Below are 23,433 nucleotides of genomic sequence, written 5' to 3'. Positions count from 1 at the left end.
TTCTCGGCATCCGAAAATTTTTAATGTTCAAGTTTGTCTAAAATATCTGTCTCCCGCTTTAACCCCTTTCAACTTGCTCAATGATTGGGTAGGATTTAAGCCAGTAGCTTTTGACAAATGGCTTTGCTTCGTTTGTGTGAGTTTAAATAGTAGTTATACGTTTTAATCGGAGATTCCGGATTCTAATATTTTCAATGTTTTATTTTTTTATTATTATTATTTTTTACGAATAATGCTTCATGTTATATGAAGACGTGGGTGATAGTTTATGACTTATAAGGAAGTTGTTTTTTATCATGGTTGTAATTAAAACCAGGATGCACGGGGTTTTCATTCCGGTTCATGAAAACCGTTTTATATGGGTAATATATCGCATGTTAGTTTGCGCACATGGCTTTTATTTACAATAAAGGGGACTGCATTTCCTCAAGCTTAAAACCTAAAGATCATTGTTTCTCTAATTTAAAAGCACACCGTCATATATAGCTAGGAGAGCTGCATTTGGAGGAGTTGTGCATGTAGTTGAACGCGTGTAGTTTCAGATGCTCTGTGCCATTGCTCTATTGATCTGAGGCATGTACAGTATTCTGGATCATTTGGCCGACAGCACAACACAATCAGCACTGTACTTTCTTATATTTTGTTTTAATCAGCCCAGACTTGCAGGCAGTGAATAGCCACAATGTTGTCTTCTGATTATAAATGCTATTAAGTTAGATTATTTTTTCTCCCAAAATAATATGAATGAGATCCGTGACTTCAGAGTTTGTGAGCAGTTTCTTTGTGATTAAACCAGATGGAAAAATAATTTCTGTTGAGTACTTAAAAACTCAGAGCTAACATCGAAATGTGGTTTTGGTATTGTATTGTGTGGAGCATTTGATAAATATTCATCTGTTTCCACTCTGCTTGTGAATTCTCTCTACATTTCAGCACCATGCTGGTGGACAGCAGCCAAACAATTTGGTGTCTTAACCTCCTTTTTCTCAGGCCGTGTTGTGGATGGAAGTGTTTTACTCCAGCCCCACTGAGCACAGTTGAACCCTTGAATAGCAGTAACATTTCTGCAGCTTTTGACATTTGCATTACCAGTATTCAAGACAATTCTTCATGGTTGTATATTTTGGTTAGGAAGATGTTTTTGCATGGAAATGCAGGAATGCTTTCAAATTCTCTTACCATCTTAGAGCCAATGGAGCTAAACTATTTTACTTTTGAGTGAGTTAAAATGCATAAAAATGTTTATGTGTGGTTGGCATTCATTATGGACACAGAAACTGCACCCATCCAAAAAACTTTTCGGGATTATTGTCACGGACCACAGTCCAGTTAGTAGCAGCTACAGTAAATACAGTCACTGGCATGGCACTGTTTTCTGATGAGGTTTTTAATTCCTCAAAGGTCAAAAATGGGGAGCAAATACATTTTTATGTTTGCTGATTTCCCTGGATGCTGCATCATCTCTTGTTATCATTGCAGTTAAATATCTAAGTATGTGGTAGAAACCAGTGGATCATTGTACTGCTGCTACAGCTGGATCCTGACTGGGCTTTCCACTGTGTAGTATGCCATATTGTTCCCCATTTGAAAGTAAGAAAGTAAAGTTAGTTAGTCAGTCAGTTTTGGGGTTTACAGCAATGCATTTCAGGAAATAATATGTCTGTGGGTGATTTTAGATATCTCCATGTGGACATAATTAATGTTACTAGACAGAAGGGCAGTTTTTCTTTGTTATTCAACCATACTCTCTACTAACAGTGATAACTCTGGCAGTTGTTTAAATTATATGCTGCACCACTGTTGAGGTTTACTCAACATATTTTCTCGGATTCTGCCATTCTCTTGTGTTACAAAGCAGCACTATAAAAGTCTTGCTGGTCTGGTTCATTCAGAGAGAACAGTTCATTTGCTTTATAATGTTCTATCTGCCTATATATATTTATACATTATCAAATTTACCAGTCAAAAATAGGAATAAAAACATCTATGAATAAAATGTACTCTGGAATAATCAGTTTAACACTGACAACTTCTGTGATTGACAAATAAACGTATTGTGGTCTAAAATATTAGTAGCATAGTAGCATTTCAAAATATATATTTGGTAAAATATATATATTTTGTAGGCGTAATCGTTTGATTTCAAGATTTACTTTACAAACAAAGATATAGGATAATAAGATGATAGTTGCATAGTTTATCAGAATTCTGTCGTAAGAACATGTTCATTATTTTAAATGCTGTATTACTGCATGGTGTAGTTTCTTAAAATAACTCAGAGCGTCGCTATTCACCAGCTATATAGAGCTTTAGACGCACCTCTCCACCCACTAATGTAGTATTCAAACAGAGAGAAATCCAGGCGACATCACTCTTTCACAATAACGATTGGGTCGTGTTCGGCAGATCCCTCGGATCCTGACCATATAATTTTGTCTCAATTGAAGATTGGATTACAGAAGAAAAACAGTCGTTTTCGCGGAGACATGGAAGAGAAAGCTATTATCTGTTCCCTGCTTAAATGCTGTTGTGCTTTCGCCCTGCTTACCTTACCGCTAACGACCGGAGATATTAGCTTTTCAATTCCGGAGGAGATGAAACGCGGATCTGTTATTGGAAATATAGCGAAGGATATTGGCGTGGATGCTAAAAGTCTGTCTGCCCGAAAGGCTCGTATCGACACTGAAAGGAGCCGCCGAAGGTACTGCGACATTGATCTGAATTCTGGCAATTTGATTGTGTTTGAAAGGATTGACCGGGAAGCCCTTTGTGGCCAGATGGTTTCGTGTGCTCTGAAATTTGAGCTTGTATTGGAGAATCCTCTAGAATTACACCGTATATCACTTAATATTCAGGATATTAACGACAACCTCCCACAATTTGCAAAAGACCTAATAAAGCTGGAAATCACAGAATCGGCATATAAAGGAGCTCGCTTTCCCTTGGACGAGGCCCACGACGCGGATATAGGACAGAACGCGATTCAAAGCTACACGCTACAAAGGAATAATAATTTTATATTGGACGTTCAAACCAATACAGACGGAATGAAATACGCCGAATTGGTGTTAGAAAAAGAGCTGGACCGCGAAGAACAGCACGAGGTTACATTATTACTTACTGCGCTTGATGGAGGGACCCCGCAGAGATCCGGTACTGTAGCTGTACACGTCACTGTGCTGGATGCGAACGATAACAGACCTGTATTTAGCCAGGCGGTTTATAAAGTCAGCCTGCCTGAAAATGCTGCTTTAGGCGCTGTAGTGGTAACAGTCATTGCCACTGATGCAGACGAGGGAGCTAATGGTGACGTGACTTATGAGTTTGGCCGTATTTCGAATGAAGTTGAAAAAATGTTTTCCCTTGATCGTAAAACAGGACAGGTTATACTTAATGGCAATCTCGATTTCGAAGAGAATGTAAATTACAAAATGAGAATTCAAGCAAAAGATGGGGCAGGTTTAGCGTCGTATGCAACTGTCATTCTAGAATTTACTGATGTGAATGACAACGCCCCTGAGATATTTTTGAAATCTCTGACGAATCCCATCCCTGAAAGTGCAATACCTGGCACAGAGGTGGGCATCATTAATGTCCAGGATAAAGATTCAGGTGCAAATCAACAGGTCCGCTGCTCCATTCAGCAAAATGTTCCTTTCAAGCTAATCCCCTCCATTACAAATTATTACTCACTGGTAACGACTAGAGATCTAGACCGCGAACTAGTGTCTGATTACAACATAACAATTACAGCTACAGATGAGGGCTCTCCACCGTTATCCTCTTCAAAAACTGTGCAGTTATCTGTGTCAGATGTGAATGACAATCCGCCATTGTTTGAGGAGCAGTCATACAGTGCCTATGTGACTGAAAATAACAAACCCGGAACCTCTGTTATTTCTGTGAGGGCGACAGACCCGGACTGGAGGCAGAACGGGACTGTTTTCTATTCTCTCTTGTCCAGTGAGGTCAGCGGTGTTCCTGTGTCCTCGTTTCTATCAATTAATGGAGACACTGGAGTGATCCATGCAGTGAGATCATTTGATTATGAGCAGTTCAGAAGCTTCAAAGTGCAGGTCGTTGCCAGAGACAGCGGTTCCCCTCCACTCAGCAGCAACGTGACAGTGAGTGTGTTCATAACAGATGAGAATGATAACTCTCCACAGATATTATACCCTGCGCCTACAGGGAACACCTTCATGACTGAGATGGTCCCCAAATCTGCTCATGGGGGCTCTCTGGTTTCCAAGGTGATCGCTGTGGATTCAGATTCTGGACAGAATTCATGGCTATCCTATCAGATCCTCAAATCGTCTGATCCTACACTTTTCGCCATTGGCCATCACAGCGGAGAGATTAGGACGCAGCGAGACATTTCTCTATCTGATGCCATGAAGCAAAACATTGTTGTATCAGTGAAAGATAACGGACAGCCCTCTCTCTCGTCAACTTGCACAGTGTATCTACTGATTTCAGATAACTTGGCAGAAGTTCCTGAACTGAAAGATATGTCATATGAGGAGAACAATTCCAGATTAACTTCGTATTTGATCATAGCTCTCGTCTCTGTTTCCACCTTCTTCCTGACGTTCATTATTCTTATTATCGCTGTGAGGTTTTGCCGCAGAAGAAACCCAAGACTGTTGTTCGACAGTGCTGTGGCCATTCCCAGCGCTTATTTCCCTCCCAACTACGGGGAAGTCGACGCAACAGGAACTCTTCGCAGCTCCTACAATTATGACACTTACTTAACAGCTGGCTCGCGCACCAGCGACTTCAAGTTCATGAGCTCGTCCAACGACGCCACAATGCCCGCTGATCTTACTCTCAAGAGATGTCAAAATGAAATTGTGAACGGGGAATCAACCCTCCACAGGACACAGGTTAATGAGGTACTGGTGTCATTTTTATATTGTCATTTCTATGTTCACATTTCTCTGGTATTTTACATCATTTATTATAATTGAAATAGAAATAGCACATGATGTCTAGGCTAATTGCCATGTGAGGGATTTTGGTAGGCAATATTTTCAGTCATAGTAATTTATATTTTAGGCTCCCTACTGTATTCAGAATTGTATCTACGAACATTTGTGGCTTAACATCTGTGTAACTTAAGCAAATGAAGCCACGTAACATAGGCAGGCAGTGGTCAATAGATTTAATCGGGGGGGGGGGGTTTGGTTTGAGAAATATCATGGATGCAGTTTGGATGTAGCAGGCACCCATAGCTCAGGGAGCCTATTGTGGCGTCTGATTCCTGTCAATCACTGTTCGTGTACCTGCCAGTGAAAGGAAGAGATTTGTCACCAGTTAAGACAGATCAACTATTTGTGTTGTTGTGACGTTGGTTACCTCACTTTAAATTCTGAGCCACGTAGCTGACCGTAGCAAGTGCTTTAATCAAAACGTTTATTAAAACGAGATGCGGCTTCCGGTTATTTCTTATGTGTGGCAGACTATTAGGGCGGTTTTCCGAGAAATGTGGCGCAAATGGGGGAGACCGGGGACGATTGTTACATGTTTTTCTCCAACATGTATAACTCAATTAGAGTGTATGCTTGAGCTCTGAATTCTTAATATGAGCTACCCAGATCTGTTCACTACACATACTGGACATTTACACATCTACTACAATATCACATAATGTGTGAGTTAATTTCAAATGCAAAGAGTTCCTTGTTGCTGTTGTAGCTGTCACTCCAGCTGGGTTTGGATGTTACAGGAACAGAACATTTGCTTCCATCTGATCCACACTATGAAATTTACACAATACCTTTAACAAAAGCGGTCTGAATAGGCATGATGTACAAAGACTTATTCCAAGGCCTAAACTCAATTAAACTTTTTAGTCTTTAAACTTTAAGCACCTCTATGTCTAAAAATCTATTTTCCCATCCAATATACTGTAACCAAGAAGAACTTGTTTCACGTTTGACAAGAGAAACCGCTTATTACTGATATAAAAGTTTAAAAATTGTACCTACAATATTGGGACTGCTAAACAACATTGACAAAATTAGAATTATTACTTATTATTACTCAAAATCGTTTTTTGGCTTAAAACACCCAACATTTCACACAGAGTCATCAAACTGTTCATGTAAGTTCAAATGGGAATATGGGTCTGAACAATCGTAATCAACTAACCACAACTCGCCTCTGATTTGACAAATTAATGGCGTTACAACTGAGTCCCAATGTAACCATCCCCAGTCTCCACTACTAATTTGCTTTCCACCTGCCCAGAGCTTTCATGCTTTCAATGATGTTAAAATTGAAGATGATTTTACATTCAAGTAGGCTACAGTTGTACAACCTTACAGGAAACTATTGAGTTCATTTTGACAATGATATCATGTAAACACAGGCTACTGAGTTATCCTAATTACAATGTCTTCATGAAAATATATGAAAATATTGCGTATGATCTCTCTTCTAACACATTTTAATGGCTAGTTTATCGAAAATGATTGGGTCTTTAAATGCATTCTATGCAACAAAGTATACCCGTTAAACGTAGATACACAGTATTAAATGGTTTATCCGCAGAAACCATTCATTTAAACACGCCAGTTTTCTAAAATAACTCAGGGTGTCGCTGTTCACCATCCAAGGGAAATTTAAGATGCACCTCCTCCCTATTTTTATTATTCACAACCAATCAGTCCGCGCCCACACCAAGCCTGTATTCACACGCCACGCAGACTGCTTTGGCTGTCTAACCGAAATCATATTTCTGCAAGCTGATGAGATTGCTTCAAACGGGAACATTCACACGGTTCGACCTTACCATGGTCGGTAGAGGATTCTCCGTTACCAGAGCGTGTTACTGCTGCCTTCTCTTTCTTTTATCCGTGCCAGCTTCGTTTGGAGATGTGAGCTATTCTGTTCCGGAGGAGCTAAAACGCGGCTCTGTCATTGGAAATATTGCAAATGATGTCGGGGTGGATTTTAAAAGTCTGTTGATTCGCAAGGCTCGCTTACACACAGAGGGGAGCAGCAAGCGCTATTGTGACATAAATCTGAATTCTGGCGATTTGATTGTGGCGGAGAGGATCGACAGAGAACAGCTTTGCGGGCAAAAGGCTGTGTGTAATTTAAAATACGAGATGGTGCTTGAAAGTCCGTTGGATTTACATCGTGTTATTGTGCAAATTCAGGATATAAATGACAACTCGCCTCAGTTCTCGAAGGATATTATCCGACTGGAAATCCGAGAATCTGCTGATAAAGGAGCCAGCTTTCCAGTGAATGAGGCACACGATGCGGATATAGGACAGAACGCGGTACAAAGCTACACATTACAAAGGAATGATCATTTTGTTCTCGTTGTTCAGACGAATATGGATGGAGGAAAATACGCTGAGTTAGTTTTAGAAAAAGAACTGGATCGGGAAGAACAGCAGGAGGTAACATTATTACTTACAGCTTCTGACGGAGGGACTCCTCAGAGATCCGGTACCGTAGTTATACACATCACTGTCTTGGATGCGAACGATAACAGACCCGTGTTCAACCAACCCTCTTATGAAGCCAGTCTTCCTGAAAATTCTCATTTAGGTGCTGTTGTGGTTACAGTCAGCGCCAGTGATGCAGACGAGGGAGCAAATGGCGAGGTGACTTATGAATTCAGTCGCATTTCTGATGAGGCTAAGGATTTATTTAGTCTTGATCGTAAAACTGGGGAAATTCGAGTAACTGGGCCAATTGATTTCGAAGAAGAGTCCAGTTATGAAATGCGTATAGAAGGTAAAGACGGAGCTGGACTCGCTTCGCAGACTAAAGTAATTGTGGATATCACTGACGTGAATGACAATGCACCGGTTATCTTTGTGACGTCATTGTCTAACTCCGTACCCGAGAGCGCGCCACCTGGCACAGAGGTTGGTATCATAAATGTCCAGGATATTGATTCAGACGATAATAGTCAAGTTCGCTGCTCCATTCAAGGACAAGTACCTTTTAAATTGATGCCTTCTATCAAAAACTTTTATTCAATTGTAACTACGAGTGCACTGGACCGGGAACTCCAGTCAGAATACAATATTTCACTGACTGCTTCAGACGAGGGCTCCCCACCCCTGTCGTCCTTTAAAACACTGCATATATCCATCTCAGATGTGAATGACAATCCACCTGCATTTGATGAGCAGTCGTACAGTGCCTATGTGACTGAAAATAACAAACCGGGCACCTCTGTTATTTCTGTGAGGGCGAGAGACCCGGACTGGAGGCAGAACGGGACTGTTTTCTATTCCCTCTTGTCCAGTGAGGTCAGTGGTGTTCCTGTGTCCTCGTTTCTATCCATTAATGGAGACACCGGAGTGATCCATGCTGTCAGATCATTTGATTATGAGCAGTTCAGAAATTTTAAAGTGCAGGTCGTAGCCAGAGACAACGGTTCCCCTCCACTCAGCAGCAACGTGACAGTGAGTGTGTTCATCACAGATGAGAATGATAACTCTCCACAGATATTATACCCTGCGCCTACAGGGAACACCTTCATGACCGAGATGGTCCCCAAATCTGCTCATGCAGGCTCCCTTGTTTCCAAGGTGATTGCTGTGGATGCAGACTCTGGACAGAACGCCTGGCTGTCCTATCAGATCATGAAATCTACTGATCCGGGTCTTTTCACCATTGGTCTCCACAGTGGAGAGATCAGGGCGCAGCGGGACATTGCTGAATCTGATACTATGAAGCAAAACCTTGTTGTATCAGTGAAAGATAATGGACAGCCATCTCTCTCGACAACCTGTGCAGTATATTTACTGATTTCAGATAATTTAGCAGAAGTTCCAGAGCTGAAAGATATGTCATATGAGGAGAACAGTTCCAAATTAACTTCATATTTGATCATTGCTCTCGTCTCTGTTTCCATATTTTTCTTGACGTTCATTGTCCTAATTGTGGTCGTGAAGTTTTGCCGTAGAAGGAAGCCCAGACTGTTGTTTGACGGCGCAGTGGCCATCCCCGGCGCATATTTCCCTCCCAACTACGCGGATGTGGACGGAGCAGGAACACTTCGCAGTTCATACAATTATGACACTTACTTAACGACTGGTTCACGCACAAGCGACTTCAAGTTTGTTCGGTCGTTTAATGACGGCACGCTGCCCGCTGATCAGACGCTGAAGAGGAGCCCCCATGAAACTAGTGAGCTGGGCGAAACAACCGAGGGTGGATCAAAATTCTCCACTTTGGTAAAAAAAAGAGCTTTTTTTTACATTTCCGAATGTGTTTAAAATGTATTTCACAGGTATAACCACGTTAAACTAAAGTTTGTATTAGTTAGCTGTTTTTGTTCAGTTAGTAGTTATAGTACAGGGTCAGTTCGTTAGGGTGATGTCCCGCCCTTTTCCCTGCTTAGGTTCATTTACATTTAAACTTTGTCATTACTTGCTATGCTATGGAATTGTATCTATGCTTGGAATTAAAACCAGGATACATAGGGCTCATGGGTATTATATGGGAATGAGAACTTGTACAGTGTCCAAACAGCTCTGGGATGGCATAGTAAAGGTATCTTACATTTCAAAGCAATGATCAATTGTTACAGAATACATAAAATAAAATAAAAACTCACTGATGAACTGTGGCTTACAGGGAAACTGATTGGAAAGGGTTCTGTATAGAGTTGCCCTCCTGAGGTTTTCAATGGTATGTGTCATTGCTCTAAAGATCTTAGGCATGAACTGTAATGTTTTATAGTTCATAGTTTGAGCATGAGAGTAATCCTATCTTGACAGTTATTTTTACTGGAGACTGATGTGTCCTGCTGGTTAGTGCTACTCATTCTCAAGAGATTTTGTTTGTGAGAACTCTGTGAACTCTGAATCTGAATCAGATGTGAAATATAAATGTTGTGTTTCTTTTAAATTATCACTGAGTACTTGATGAATGTTTATCTCTGATTTTCCTCCACTGGTGACTTCTGTCTTACATTTCAGCACCATGCTGGTGGACAGCGGCAACTCTCATTTTGTCGTCGGATTTTTCTTCTTCTGAGGCAGAGTTGTGGATTTTTTAGTTTCTTACTTTAGTAAATTTATTCTCTCACTTAGACAAGTGAGTAAAGTTCTGCCGTCCATTGTACATTTTATTTGGTGCACTTGTGTTGCTACACCTTCTTTGTCCCTTAAACATGCTGACCAGACTGAACTTTAACATGCCTGACTTACTTATCACTAGTCCAATTTTATTTTTGCTTAGACTACGTTTGTTCCCACATGCTGTGGATGTTTTCTGAAGAGTTGTGCCAATGTTGCAGTTGTGGAAATTCACATTGTTGTAGGGTGAGTTAATGCGTTTCAAAAATAAAATACTTAATCTGTATTACTCTATTTCAGAATAATTAATGGTTGATCATTAAATTTAATCGGAGTTTGTACAACATGTTATCCAATGTGCTCAGTTGGTTGACTGGGAGATAACACTTTGAAATGTTGAAACATGTTGAAACGTGAAAGGCAATTCTGCCTTTTTCTTTCCTTTTTTTAAGTTGCTGGTGTGTGCCTGTGTTTCTGTCTATTTCCACTTTACAGAGCACTTCACATATACTGTGTATGAGCATTCGATTGGACCTAAAGTAAGAGACTGGCTGTGTTTGGAGGCTGATAAGATAGAGTTGATATAACCAATATGTGTTTCCCTAGCCAATATTAGAGACAGAATAATTTCATATAATTGTATTTCTTGGTTCAGAACACGTTTTTAATGAACAATTTCAGTGGTATGCAGGCATGTTTGAAACTGTATTGCCACCATAGAGCCAAATAAGCTAAAATATGTAAACTCTGTATTTGACCCTGCACTGGATATGGGTAATAGTGGTCATTGCACATAAAGATTTGGTCATCGATGTAACAAACAGTGCTTGTCACACAGGTTCTGGGCTGAATGGCTGGCTTTCTTTTCTCACTAAAATTCCCAGACACCCTGGTTGGGTGTGGTTGGCATTCATTACGGACACAAAGACTGCACCCATCCAAACAAACTTTTAGTGATTATTGTCACGGAGCACAGTCCAGTTAGTAGCTGCTATAGTAAATACAGTCATTGGCAGTGTACGGTTTTCTGATGAGGTTTTTAATTATGCATAGGTAAAAAAACAGGGAGCAGATTTATATGGTTGCTGTGGTTTCTGATTTCTCTGGCTGCAACATCTCTTGTTATCATTGTCGTTATATATCTAAGTATGTGGGAGAAACATATTTGTGAATAAAATGAAATGAACTCTGTAATAGTCAGTGTAATACTGACAGCTTCTGTGATTGACAGAGAAACGGATTGTGGACCACAATGTTAGTAGCGTTGGTACTAGTATCATATTTGATCAAATCTATATTTTTGTAGGCCTAATCATTATACTTCGATATTTACTTTACCAATAGAAATACAAGGTAATAAGATGATAGTTCATGAGATCTTCATGATAATTATATTGTAAGAACGTGTTCATTATTTTAAAAGCTTTATTATTTCATGGTGTAGTTTTTTTAAATAACTCAGGGCGTCGCTATTCACCAGCTAGGGCACTTTAGACGCACCTCTCCGCCCACTAATGTAGTATTCAAACAGAGAGAAATCCAGGCGACATCACTTTTTCACAATAACGATTGGGTTGTGTGCGGCAGATCCTTCGGTTCTTTACTCTATGTTTTCTGTTTCTAAATAGACGACTGGATTACAGCACAAAAAAAACGGTCGTTTTGGCGTAAACATGGAATACAAAGCTCATCTCTGCTCTCTGCTTAAATGCTGTTGTGCTTTCGCCCTGCTTAGCTTGCCGCTAACGACCGGAGATATTAGCTTTTCTATTCCGGAGGAGATGAAACGCGGATATGTTATTGGAAATATAGCGAAGGATATTGGCGTGGATGTTAAAAGTCTGTCTGACCGAGAAGCTCGTATAGACACCGAAAGGAGCCGCCGACGGTACTGCGACATTGATCTGAATTCTGGAAATTTGATTGTGTTTGAAAGGATTGACCGAGAAGCTCTTTGTGACCGGAAGGTTTCGTGTGCTCTGCAATTTGAGCTTGTATTGGAGAATCCTCTAGAATCGCACGGTATATCGCTTAGTATTCAAGACATTAATGACAACTTTCCACAATTTGCAAATGACCTAATAAAACTGGAAATCACAGAATCGGCATTTAAAGGAGCTCGCTTTCCCTTGGACGAGGCCCACGACGCGGATATAGGACAGAACACGGTTCAAAGCTACACGCTACAAAGGAATGATTATTTTGTTTTAGATGTTCAGACCAGCACAGACGGAAGGAAATACGGCGAATTAGTGCTAGAAAAAGAGCTGGACCGTGAAGAACAGAAAGATGTCACATTATTACTTACTGCGCTTGATGGAGGGACCCCGCAGAGATCTGGTACTGTAGCTGTACACGTCACTGTGCTGGATGTGAACGATAACAGACCTGTATTTAGCCAGGCAGTTTATAAAGTGAGTCTGCCTGAAAATTCAGCTTTAGGCGCTGTAGTGGCAACAGTAAGCGCAACTGACGCAGACGAGGGAGCTAATGGTGATGTGACTTATGAATTTGGCCGTGTTCCGAATGAAGTGAAAATTCTGTTTTCCCTGGATCGAAAAACAGGACAGATTAGACTCAATGGTAATCTTGACTTCGAAGATAATGTAAATTACGAAATGAGAATTCAAGCAAAAGATGGGGCAGGCTTGGCGTCGTATGCAACTGTCATTTTAGAAATCACTGATGTGAATGACAACGCCCCTGAGATATTTTTGAAATCTTTAAAGAATCCCATCTCTGAAAGTGCAAAACCTGGCACAGAGGTGGGCATCATTAATATTCAGGATAAAGATTCAGCGGAAAATCGACAGGTCCGCTGCCTCATTCAGCAAAATGTGCCTTTCAAGTTAGTGCCCTCCATCAAAAATTATTACTCATTGGTAACGACAAGTGAACTCGACCGCGAACTGGTGTCTGATTACAACATAACAATTACAGCTACAGATGAGGGCTCTCCACCACTATCTTCTTCAAAAACTGTGCAGTTATCTGTGTCAGACGTGAATGACAATCCGCCGTCGTTTGATGAGCAGTCATACAGCGCCTATGTGACTGAAAATAACAAACCCGGAACCTCTGTTATTTCTGTGAGGGCGACAGACCCGGACTGGAGGCAGAACGGGACAGTTTTCTATTCTCTCTTGTCCAGTGAGGTCAGTGGTGTTCCTGTGTCCTCGTTTCTATCCATTAATGGAGACACCGGAGTGATCCACGCTGTCAGATCGTTTGATTATGAGCAGTTCAGAAGCTTCAAAGTGCAGGTCGTTGCCAGAGACAACGGTTCCCCTCCACTCAGCAGCAACGTGACAGTGAGTGTGTTCATAACAGATGAGAATGATAACTCTCCACAGATATTATATCCTGCACCTCTGGGTAACTCCATGATGACAGAGATGGTCCCCAAATCTGCTCATGGGGGCTCTCTGGTTTCCAAGGTGATCGCTGTAGATTCAGATTCTGGACAGAATTCATGGCTATCCTATCAGATCCTCAAATCGACTGATCCTACACTTTTCACCATTGGTCTCCACAGTGGAGAGATTAGGACGCAGCGAGACATTTCTCTATCTGATGCCATGAAGCAAAACATTGTTGTATCAGTGAAAGATAATGGACAGCCCTCTCTCTCGTCAACTTGCACAGTGTATCTACTGATTTCGGATAACTTGGCAGAAGTTCCAGAGCTGAAAGATATGTCATATGAGGAGAACAATTCCAAGTTAACCTCGTATTTGATCATAGCTCTCGTCTCTGTTTCCACCTTCTTCCTGACGTTCATTATTCTTATTATCGCTGTGAGGTTTTGCCGCAGAAGAAACCCAAGACTGTTGTTCGACAGTGCTGTGGCCATTCCCGGCGCATATTTCCCTCCCAACTACGCGGATGTGGACGGAGCAGGAACACTTCGCAGTTCTTACAATTATGACACTTACTTAACGACTGGTTCACGCACAAGCGACTTCAAGTTTGTTCGGTCGTTTAATGACGGCGCGCTGCCCGCTGATCAGACACTGAAGAGGAGCCCCAATGAAACTAGTGAGCTGGGCGAGACGACAGAGAATGGATCAAAATTCTCCACTTTGGTAAAAAAAAGAGCTTTGTTTTACATTTCCGAATGTGTTTAAAATGTATTTCACAGGTATAACCACGTTAAACTAAAGTTTGTATTCGTTCGCTGTTTTTGTTTCGTTAGTAGTTATAGTGCAGGGTCAGTTCGTTAGGGTGATATCCCGCCCTTTTCCCTGCTGAGGTTCATTTACATTTAAACTTTGTCATAATTTATATGCATAAGGAATTGTATCTATGCTTGGAATGAAACTCAGGATACATGGGGCTCACGGGTATTGTATGGGAATGAGAACTTGTACAGTGTCCAAACAGCTCTGGGATGGCATAGTAAAGGTATCTTACATTTCAAAGCAATGATCAATTGTTACAGAATACATGAAATAAAATAATAACTCACCGATGAACTATTGCTTACAGGGAAACTGATTGGAAAGGGTTTCGCGTGTAGTTGCCTTCCTGAGATTTACAACGGTGTGTGTCTTTGCTCTAAAGATGTAAGTCATGAACTGTCATGTTTTAGATTTTATGGAGTTCGTAGTTTGAGCATGAGAGTAATCCTATCTTGACAGTTATTTTTACTGGAGACCTGGAGACCCTGATGTGTCCTGATGCTTAGTGCTAGATTTTGTTTGTGAAAACTCTGTGAACTCTGAATCTGAATCAGTTGTGAAATATAAATTGTGTGTTTCTTTTAAATTTTCACTTGATGAATGTTTATCTCTGTTTGTCCTCCACTGGTGACTTCTGTCTTACATTTCAGCACCATGCTGGTGGACAGCGGCAACACTGAATTTGTCCCCCTTATCTTTTTTCTTCTGAGGCAGAGTTGTGGATTTTTTAGTTTCTTACTTTAGGACATTTAATTACTCACTCAGTCAAGCGAGTAAAGTTTGGCCGTCCATCGTAAGTTTTATTTGGTGCACTTGTGTTGTTGCACCTTCTTGGTCCCTTAAACATGCTGACCAAACTGAACATTAACATGCCTGACTTACTTATCACTTTTCAGATTTTATTTTTTTCTGAAACTACCTTTGTTCCCACATGCTGTGGATTTTTTCTGAAGGGGTGTGCGAATGTTGCAGTGGTGGAGATTTACATTGAGATGGTAAAGTGAGCAAATGCATTTCAAAAATAAAATACTTAATCTGTACTTCTCTATTTCAGAATACATAATCATTGATCATTAAATTTAATCGGAGTTTGTACAACATGTTATCCAATGTGCTCAGTTGGTTTACTTGGAGATAAAACTTTGAACTGTTGAAACGTGTTGAAACGTCAAAGACAATTCTGACTTTTTCTTTCCTTCATTTAAGTTGCTGGTGTGTGCCTGTGTTTCTGTCTATTTCCACTTTACAGAGCACTTCACATATATGCAGATACTGCGTATGAGCATTTTATTGCACCTAAACTTAGAGACTGGCTGTGTTTGGAGGCTGAGAAGATAGAGTTGATATAACTGATATTTCTTTCCATAGCCAATATTAGAGACATAATAATTTCATATAATTTTGGTTCAGAACATGTTTTGAGGAACAATTTCAGTGGTATGCAGGCATGTTTGAAACTGTATTGCCGTCATAGAGGCAAATAAGCTGAAGTATGTAAAATCTGTAGTTGACCCTGCACTGGATATGGGTAATGGTGGTCATGGCACATAAAGATTTGGTCATCGATGTAAAAAACAGCGCTAGTCACACAGGTTCTGAGTTGAATGGCTGACTTTCTTTTCTGACTAAAATGGCCAGACACCCTGGTTGGGTGTGGTTGGCATTCATTATGGACACAAAGACTGCACCCGTCCAAACAAACTTTTAGTGATTATTGTCACCGACCACAGTCCAGTTAGCAGCTGCTCCAGTAAATATAGTCACTGGCAGGGCACTGTTTTCTGATGAGGTATTTTATTACTCAAAGGTAAAAAATGGGGAGTAGATCCATTTTTATGTTTACTGATTTCCCTGGATGCTACATCATCTCTGTTATGATTGTAGTTATATATCTAAGTCTGTGGGAGAAACCAGTAGATCATTCTACTGCTGCTACAGCTGGACCCTGACCGGGCTTTCTGCCATGTACTATGCCAAACTGTTCCACATTTTAAATATTCATAAGTAAGAAATTAAGTCAGCCAGTCCCTCTATTTGGATTTACAGCAATGCATTTTGAAAAATAATATATTTGTGAGAAATTTTAGATGTCTGCATGTGAACATAATTAATGTTGCCAGTCAGAATGGCAGCATAGAAAAACATCAGTGAGTAACATGTCCTCTGTAATAGTCAATATAACACTGACAGTTTCTGTGATTGACAGAGGAAAGGATTGTGCTCTTTAATATTAGTAGCGTTGGTACTAGTAGTATTTTTTAAATCATTTTGTAGGCCTAATCATTGGACTTCAAGATTTACTTTGCAAACAAAAATATAAGATATCAAGATGATAGTTGCTTAGTTTATGATAATGCTATTGTTAGAATCTCTTTCAAAGGGCGGTATTGTTGCATGGTGTAGTTTCTTAAAATAACTCAGAGCGTCGCTATTCACCAGCTATATAGGGCTTTAGACGCACCTCTCCACCCACTAATGTAGTATTCAAGCAGAGAGAAATCCAGGCGACATCACTCTTTCACAATAACGATTGGGTTGTGTGCGGCAGATCATTCGGATCCTTCGCATATATCTAGATTTTTTTCTAAATCGAAAGTTGGATTATTGAACAAAACCCTGTCGTTTTTCGTGTAAACATGGAATACAAAGCTTTTCTCGGTACCCTGCTTCAATGCTGTTCTGCTCTCGCCCTGCTTACGTTACCGTTAACGACCGGAGATATTAGCTTTTCTATTCCGGAGGAGATGCAACGCGGATCTGTTATTGGAAATATAGCGAAGGATATTGGCGTGGATGTTACAAGTCTCTCTTCCCGAAAGGCTCGTATCGACACCGAAACGAGCCGCCGACGGTACTGCGACATTGATCCGAATTCTGGCAATTTGATTGTTTTTGAAAGGATTGACCGGGAAGCTCTTTGTGGCCAGAAGGTTTCGTGTGCTCTGAAATTTGAACTTATATTTGAGAATCCTCTAGAATTACACAGTATATCGCTTCATATTCAAGATATTAATGACAACGTGCCACATTTTGCAAAAGACCTAATAAAGCTGGAAATCAGAGAATCGGCATATAAAGGAGCTCGCTTTCTCTTAGAAGAGGCCCACGACGCGGATATAGGACAGAACGCGATTCAAAGCTACACACTACAAAGGAATAATAATTTCATATTGGACGTTCAAACAAGCACAGACGGAAGGAAATACGCCGAATTGGTGTTAGAAAAAGAGCTGGACCGTGAAGAACAACAAGAGGTTACATTATTACTTACTGCGCTTGATGGAGGGACCCCGCAGAGATCCGGTACTGTAGCTGTACACGTCACTGTGCTGGATGCGAACGATAACAGACCCGTGTTTAGCCAGGCGGTTTATAAAGTCAGCCTGCCTGAAAATGCTGCTTTAGGCGCTGTAGTGGCAACAGTAAGCGCAACTGACGCAGACGAGGGAGCTAATGGTGACGTGACTTATGAATTTGGCAGTATTTCGAATGAAGTGGAACAATTGTTTTCCCTGGATCCTAAAACAGGACAGGTTAGACTCAATGGTAATCTCGATTTCGAAGAGAATGTAAATTACGAAATGAGAATTCAAGCAAAAGATGGGGCAGGTTTAGTGTCATATGCAACTGTCATTCTAGAAATTACTGATGTGAATGACAACGCCCCTGAGATATCTTTGAAATCTCTGACGAATCCCATCTCTGAAAGCGCAGTAGCTGGCACAGAGGTGGGCATCATTAATGTCCAGGATAAAGATTCAGGGGAAAATCGCCAGGTCCGCTGCTCCATTCAGCAAGATGTCCCTTTCAAGTTAGTCCCCTCCATCAAAAATTATTACTCACTGGTAACGACAAGTGAACTCGACCGCGAGCTGGTGTCTGATTACAACATCACAATTACAGCTACAGATGAGGGCTCTCCACCGTTATCCTCTTCAAAAACTGTGCAGTTATCTGTGTCAGATGTGAATGACAACCCGCCATCGTTTGATGAGCAGTCATACAGTGCCTATGTGACTGAAAATAACAAGCCAGGAACCTCTGTTATTTCTGTGAGGGCGACAGACCCGGACTGGAGACAGAACGGGACTGTTTTCTATTCTCTCTTGTCCAGTGAGGTCAGTGGTGTTCCTGTGTCCTCGTTTCTATCCATTAATGGAGACACCGGAGTGATCCACGCTGTCAGATCATTTGATTATGAGCAGTTCAGAAGCTTCAAAGTGCAGGTTGTTGCCAGAGACAACGGGTCTCCTCCACTCAGCAGCAATGTGACAGTGAGTGTGTTCATAACAGATGAAAATGATAACTCTCCACAGATATTATACCCTGCGCCTACAGGGAACACCTTCATGACCGAGATGGTCCCCAAATCTGCTCATGGGGGCTCTCTGGTTTCCAAGGTAATCGCTGTGGATTCTGATTCTGGGCAGAATTCATGGCTATCCTATCAGATCCTCAAATCGTCTGATCCTACACTTTTCACCATTGGCCATCACAGCGGAGAGATTAGGACGCAGCGAGACATTTCTCTATCTGACGCCATGAAGCAAAACATTGTTGTATCAGTGAAAGATAACGGACAGCCCTCTCTCTCCTCAACTTGCACAGTGTATCTACTGATTTCGGATAACTTGGCAGAAGTTCCAGAGCTGAAAGATATGTCATATGAGGAGAACAATTCCAGATTAACTTCATATTTGATCATAGCTCTCGTCTCTGTTTCCACCTTCTTCCTTACGTTCATTATTCTTATTATCGCTGTGAGGTTTTGCCGCAGAAGAAACCCAAGACTGTTGTTCGACAGTGCTGTGGCCATTCCCAGCGCTTATTTCCCTCCCACCTACGGGGAAGTCGACGCAACAGGAACTCTTCGCAGCTCCTACAATTATGACACTTACTTAACAGCTGGCTCGCGCACCAGCGACTTCAAGTTCATGAGCTCGTCCACAATGCCCGCTGATCTTACTCTCAAGAGAAGTCAAAATGAAATTCTGAACGGGGAATCAACCCTCCACAGGACACAGGTTAATGAGGTACTGGTGTAATTTTTATATTGTTCATTATTACATTATTCTGGTATTTCACATAATTCTTTTGAATTTAAGTATGGACGGCACTTGCTATGCAGGCCAATTGCTCAATCAGTGGTTTCGGGAATTTTTAATATTTTACCTCCTGAATTCACAATTTTATCCACTGTCATTTATGGCTTCACATCTACCTAATTTAGACAAATTAAGCCACGTATGGTTGGCAGGCAGTGGTTCTTCTGTGCAAGGATTTAATCGTGGGGCGTGCAGAAACATTATGGATGCAGTTCGGATGTAGCAGGCAGCCGTAGCTCAAGGGCGCTATTTTATGGTTTGTTTCAATCAAAACGTTTATTAAAACGAGATAAGCCTTCTTGTTTTTCTTATGTGGCAGAACTATTTTCCGGGAAATGTGGCGTGGCGCAAATAGGGGATCGACTACAATATCACAGAAGTTTGCGTTAATTTGAAATGCAAGGAGTTCCACTTTTGCAACCTACCCCACTACTGGCCTGATTTGTAACACTGGGGATGCTTGTAACGGGAACAGGAAATGTGATTATATATGATCCACACTATGGAATTTACACAATACCTTTAACAAAACTGAACAATTAAGACATTTGCTCTTAGGCCCAATGATTCTATATAAAATAGCATATTCCTAACATCAGATAAATAGATGGCTATGCTATTTTTATATAATCCTTTTTGAAAATTAAAATATATTATTAAAAACGTTAAACCATTTTATGTCTAAAAATCTCTTTCCAGTCCAATATACTGTAACCAACCAGAACTTACCCCGTACCTACAATATGTTGACTGCTAAATAAAAACATAGACAATATGATAATTATTTCTTATGTGCCCCAACATCCGTTTTTTTGGGTTAAAAAAACCCAATATTTCACTTGTAAACTCAAATGGGAATATTGTCTGAACAACCGTGATCACGTGACCACAACTAATTCCTGATTTGTCAAATTAATGGTGTTACAATGTGACAGCCATCCCCGGTCTCCCCAACCAATTTGCGTTGCAGCTGTCCAAACCTTTCAGGCGTTAGTACACAATAATGTTCAAGTTAAATATGATTTTATAACATTGATAAAAGTAGTCCACAGTTATGCGACCTTTCAGGAAACGAAATACATTTTTCAAATGTTGCTATGTAAAGACAGGCCACCTAATTAAAATGTGGACATGAAAATGTTGCGTAGGATCTCTCTTTTAACACATTTTAATAACTAGTATATCGAAAATAATTGGGTCTTCAAATGCATTGTATGCATACTATGCGACAAAAGACACCAGTGAGACCTGTAGATAAAGCAGTAAATACTGTATGCAGAAGACACTTATTTTAACAGGACAATTTTCTGAAATAACTCAGGGTGTCGCTGTTCACCATCCAAGGCAAATTAAAGATGCACCTCCTCCCTATTTCTGTTATTCACAACCAATCAGTCCGCGCCCACACCAAGCCTGTATTCGCCGCACAGACTGCTTTGGCTGTCTAACCGAAATCATATTTCTGCAAGCTGATGCGATTGCTTCAAACGGGAACATTCACACGGTTCGACCTTACCATGTATCGTAGAGGCGTCACCGTTACCAGAGCGGGTTACCGTTGGTTTCTCTTTCTTTTATCCGTGCCAGCTTCGATTGGAGATGTGAGCTATTCTGTTCCGGAGGAGCTTAAACGCGGCTCTATCATTGGAAATATTGCGAACGATGTCGGGGTGGATTTTAAAAGTCTGTTGGTTCGGAAGGCTCGCTTACACACAGAGGGAAGCAGCAAGCGCTATTGTGACATAAATCTGAATTCTGGAGATTTGATTGTGGCAGAGAGGATCGACCGAGAACAGCTTTGCAGCCAGAAGACTGTGTGTAATTTGAAATACGAGCTGGTGCTTGAAGCTCCATTGGATTTACACCGCGTTGTTGTGCAAATTCAGGATATAAATGACAACTCGCCTCAGTTCTCGAAGGATATGATCCGACTGGAAATCCGAGAATCTGCTGATAAAGGCGCCCGCTTTCCAGTGAATGAGGCACACGATGCGGATATAGGACAGAACGCGGTACAAAGCTACACACTACAAAGGAATGATCACTTTGTTGTGGCCGTTAAAACGAATATAGACGGAGGAAAATACGCTGAGTTAGTTTTAGAAAAAGAGCTGGATCGCGAAGAACAGCAGGAGGTAACATTATTACTTACAGCTTCTGACGGAGGGACTCCTCAGAGATCTGGTACCGTAGTTATACACATCACTGTCCTGGATGCGAACGATAACATCCCCGTGTTTAACCAAGCATTTTATAAAGCCAGTCTTCCTGAAAATTCTCATTTAGGTGCTGTTGTGGTTACAGTCAGCGCCAGTGATGCAGACGAGGGAGCGAATGGCGAGGTGACTTATGAATTCGGTCGTATTTCCAATGAGGCTAAGGATTTATTTAGTCTTGATCGTAAAACTGGGGAAATTCGAGTAACTGGGCCAATTGATTTCGAAGAAGAGTCCAGTTATGAAATGCGCATTGAAGGGAAAGACGGAGCTGGACTCGCTTCGCAGACTAAAGTAATTGTGGATATCACTGACGTGAACGACAATGCACCGGTTATCTTTGTGACGTCATTGTCTAACTCCGTACCCGAGAGCGCGCCACCTGGTACAGAGGTTGGAATCATAAATGTCCAGGATATTGATTCAGACGATAATAGTAAAGTTCGGTGCTCCATTGAAGGACACGTACCTTTTAAATTGCTGCCTTCAATCAAAAACTTTTATTCAATTGTAACTACGAGTGCACTGGACCGGGAACTCCAGTCAGAATACAATATTTCACTGACTGCTTCAGACGAGGGCTCCCCACCCCTGTCCTCCTTTAAAACACTGCATGTATCCATCTCAGATGTGAATGACAATCCACCTGCATTTGATAAGCAGTCGTACAGCGCCTATGTGACTGAAAATAACAAACCGGGCACCTCTGTTATTTCTGTGAGGGCGAGAGACCCGGACTGGAGGCAGAACGGGACTGTTTTCTATTCTCTCTTGTCCAGTGAGGTCAGTGGTGTTCCTGTGTCCTCGTTTCTATCTATTAATGGAGACACCGGAGTGATCCACGCTGTCAGATCATTTGATTATGAGCAGTTCAGAAGCTTCAAAGTACAGGTCATTGCCAGAGACAACGGCTCTCCTCCACTCAGCAGCAACGTGACAGTGAGTGTGTTCATAACAGATGAGAATGATAACTCTCCACAGATATTATATCCTGCACCTCTGGGTAACTCCATGATGACAGAGATGGTCCCCAAAGTTGCTCATACAGGCTCTCTGGTTTCCAAGGTGATCGCTGTGGATGCAGACTCTGGACAGAACGCTTGGCTGTCCTATCAGATCCTGAAATCTACTGATCCGGGTCTTTTCACCATTGGTCTCCACAGTGGAGAGATCAGGGTGCAGCGGGACATTGCTGAATCTGATACTATGAAGCAAAACATTGTTGTATCAGTGAAAGATAATGGACAACCATCTCTCTCGACAACCTGTGCAGTATATTTACTGATTTCAGATAATTTAGCAGAAGTTCCAGAGCTGAAAGATATGTCATATGAGGAGAACAGCTCCAAATTAACTTCTTATTTGATCATTGCTCTCGTCTCCGTGTGCACCTTCTTCTTGACGTTCATTGTCTTAATTGTGGTCGTGAAGTTTTGCCGTAGAAGGAAGCCCAGAATGTTGTTTGACGGCGCAGTGGCCATCCCCGGCGCATATTTCCCTCCCAACTACGCGGATGTGGACGGAGCAGGAACACTTCGCAGTTCTTACAATTATGACACTTACTTAACGACGGGTTCACGCACAAGCGACTTCAAGTTTGTTCGGTCGTTTAATGACGGCACGCTGCCCGCTGATCAGACGCTGAAGAGGAGCCCCAATGAAACGAGTGAAACAACCGAGGGTGGATCAAAATTCTCCACTCTGGTAAAAAACGTTTTACGTTTGTTTTATGTTTCTGAATGTGTATGTCATATCCATAGAGTTGTGTAGGACAGGGTCTCTTTGGGTTGATATCATACCCATTTCCCAGGTCGTGTTCGTTTACATTGAAAGTGTCTCATATGTTGTTCTGCGGCAGCACGGATGGTGCAGTGGGTAG

At 41.3% G+C, this 23,433-nt stretch overlaps 1 protein-coding gene across 1 annotated transcript; it reads left to right on the top strand.

The window, feature by feature from the left end:
* Positions 1 to 11,725: 11,725 nt before the first annotated feature.
* LOC133123576 (protocadherin-3-like) lies at positions 11,726 to 23,433 on the top strand. The gene is made up of 4 exons (XM_061234047.1): positions 11,726 to 14,137; positions 21,225 to 21,350; positions 22,536 to 22,730; positions 23,413 to 23,433. Exons 1-4 carry the CDS (start codon positions 11,726 to 11,728, stop codon positions 23,431 to 23,433), a joined length of 2,754 nt encoding a protein of 917 aa, XP_061090031.1.

The sequence above is a fragment of the Conger conger genome, chromosome 3, assembly GCF_963514075.1.
Source record: "Conger conger chromosome 3, fConCon1.1, whole genome shotgun sequence".
Lineage (NCBI taxonomy): Eukaryota > Metazoa > Chordata > Actinopteri > Anguilliformes > Congridae > Conger > Conger conger.
Note: the sequence above shows the minus strand (reverse complement) of the source record. Positions and strands in the feature narration are given on the sequence as shown.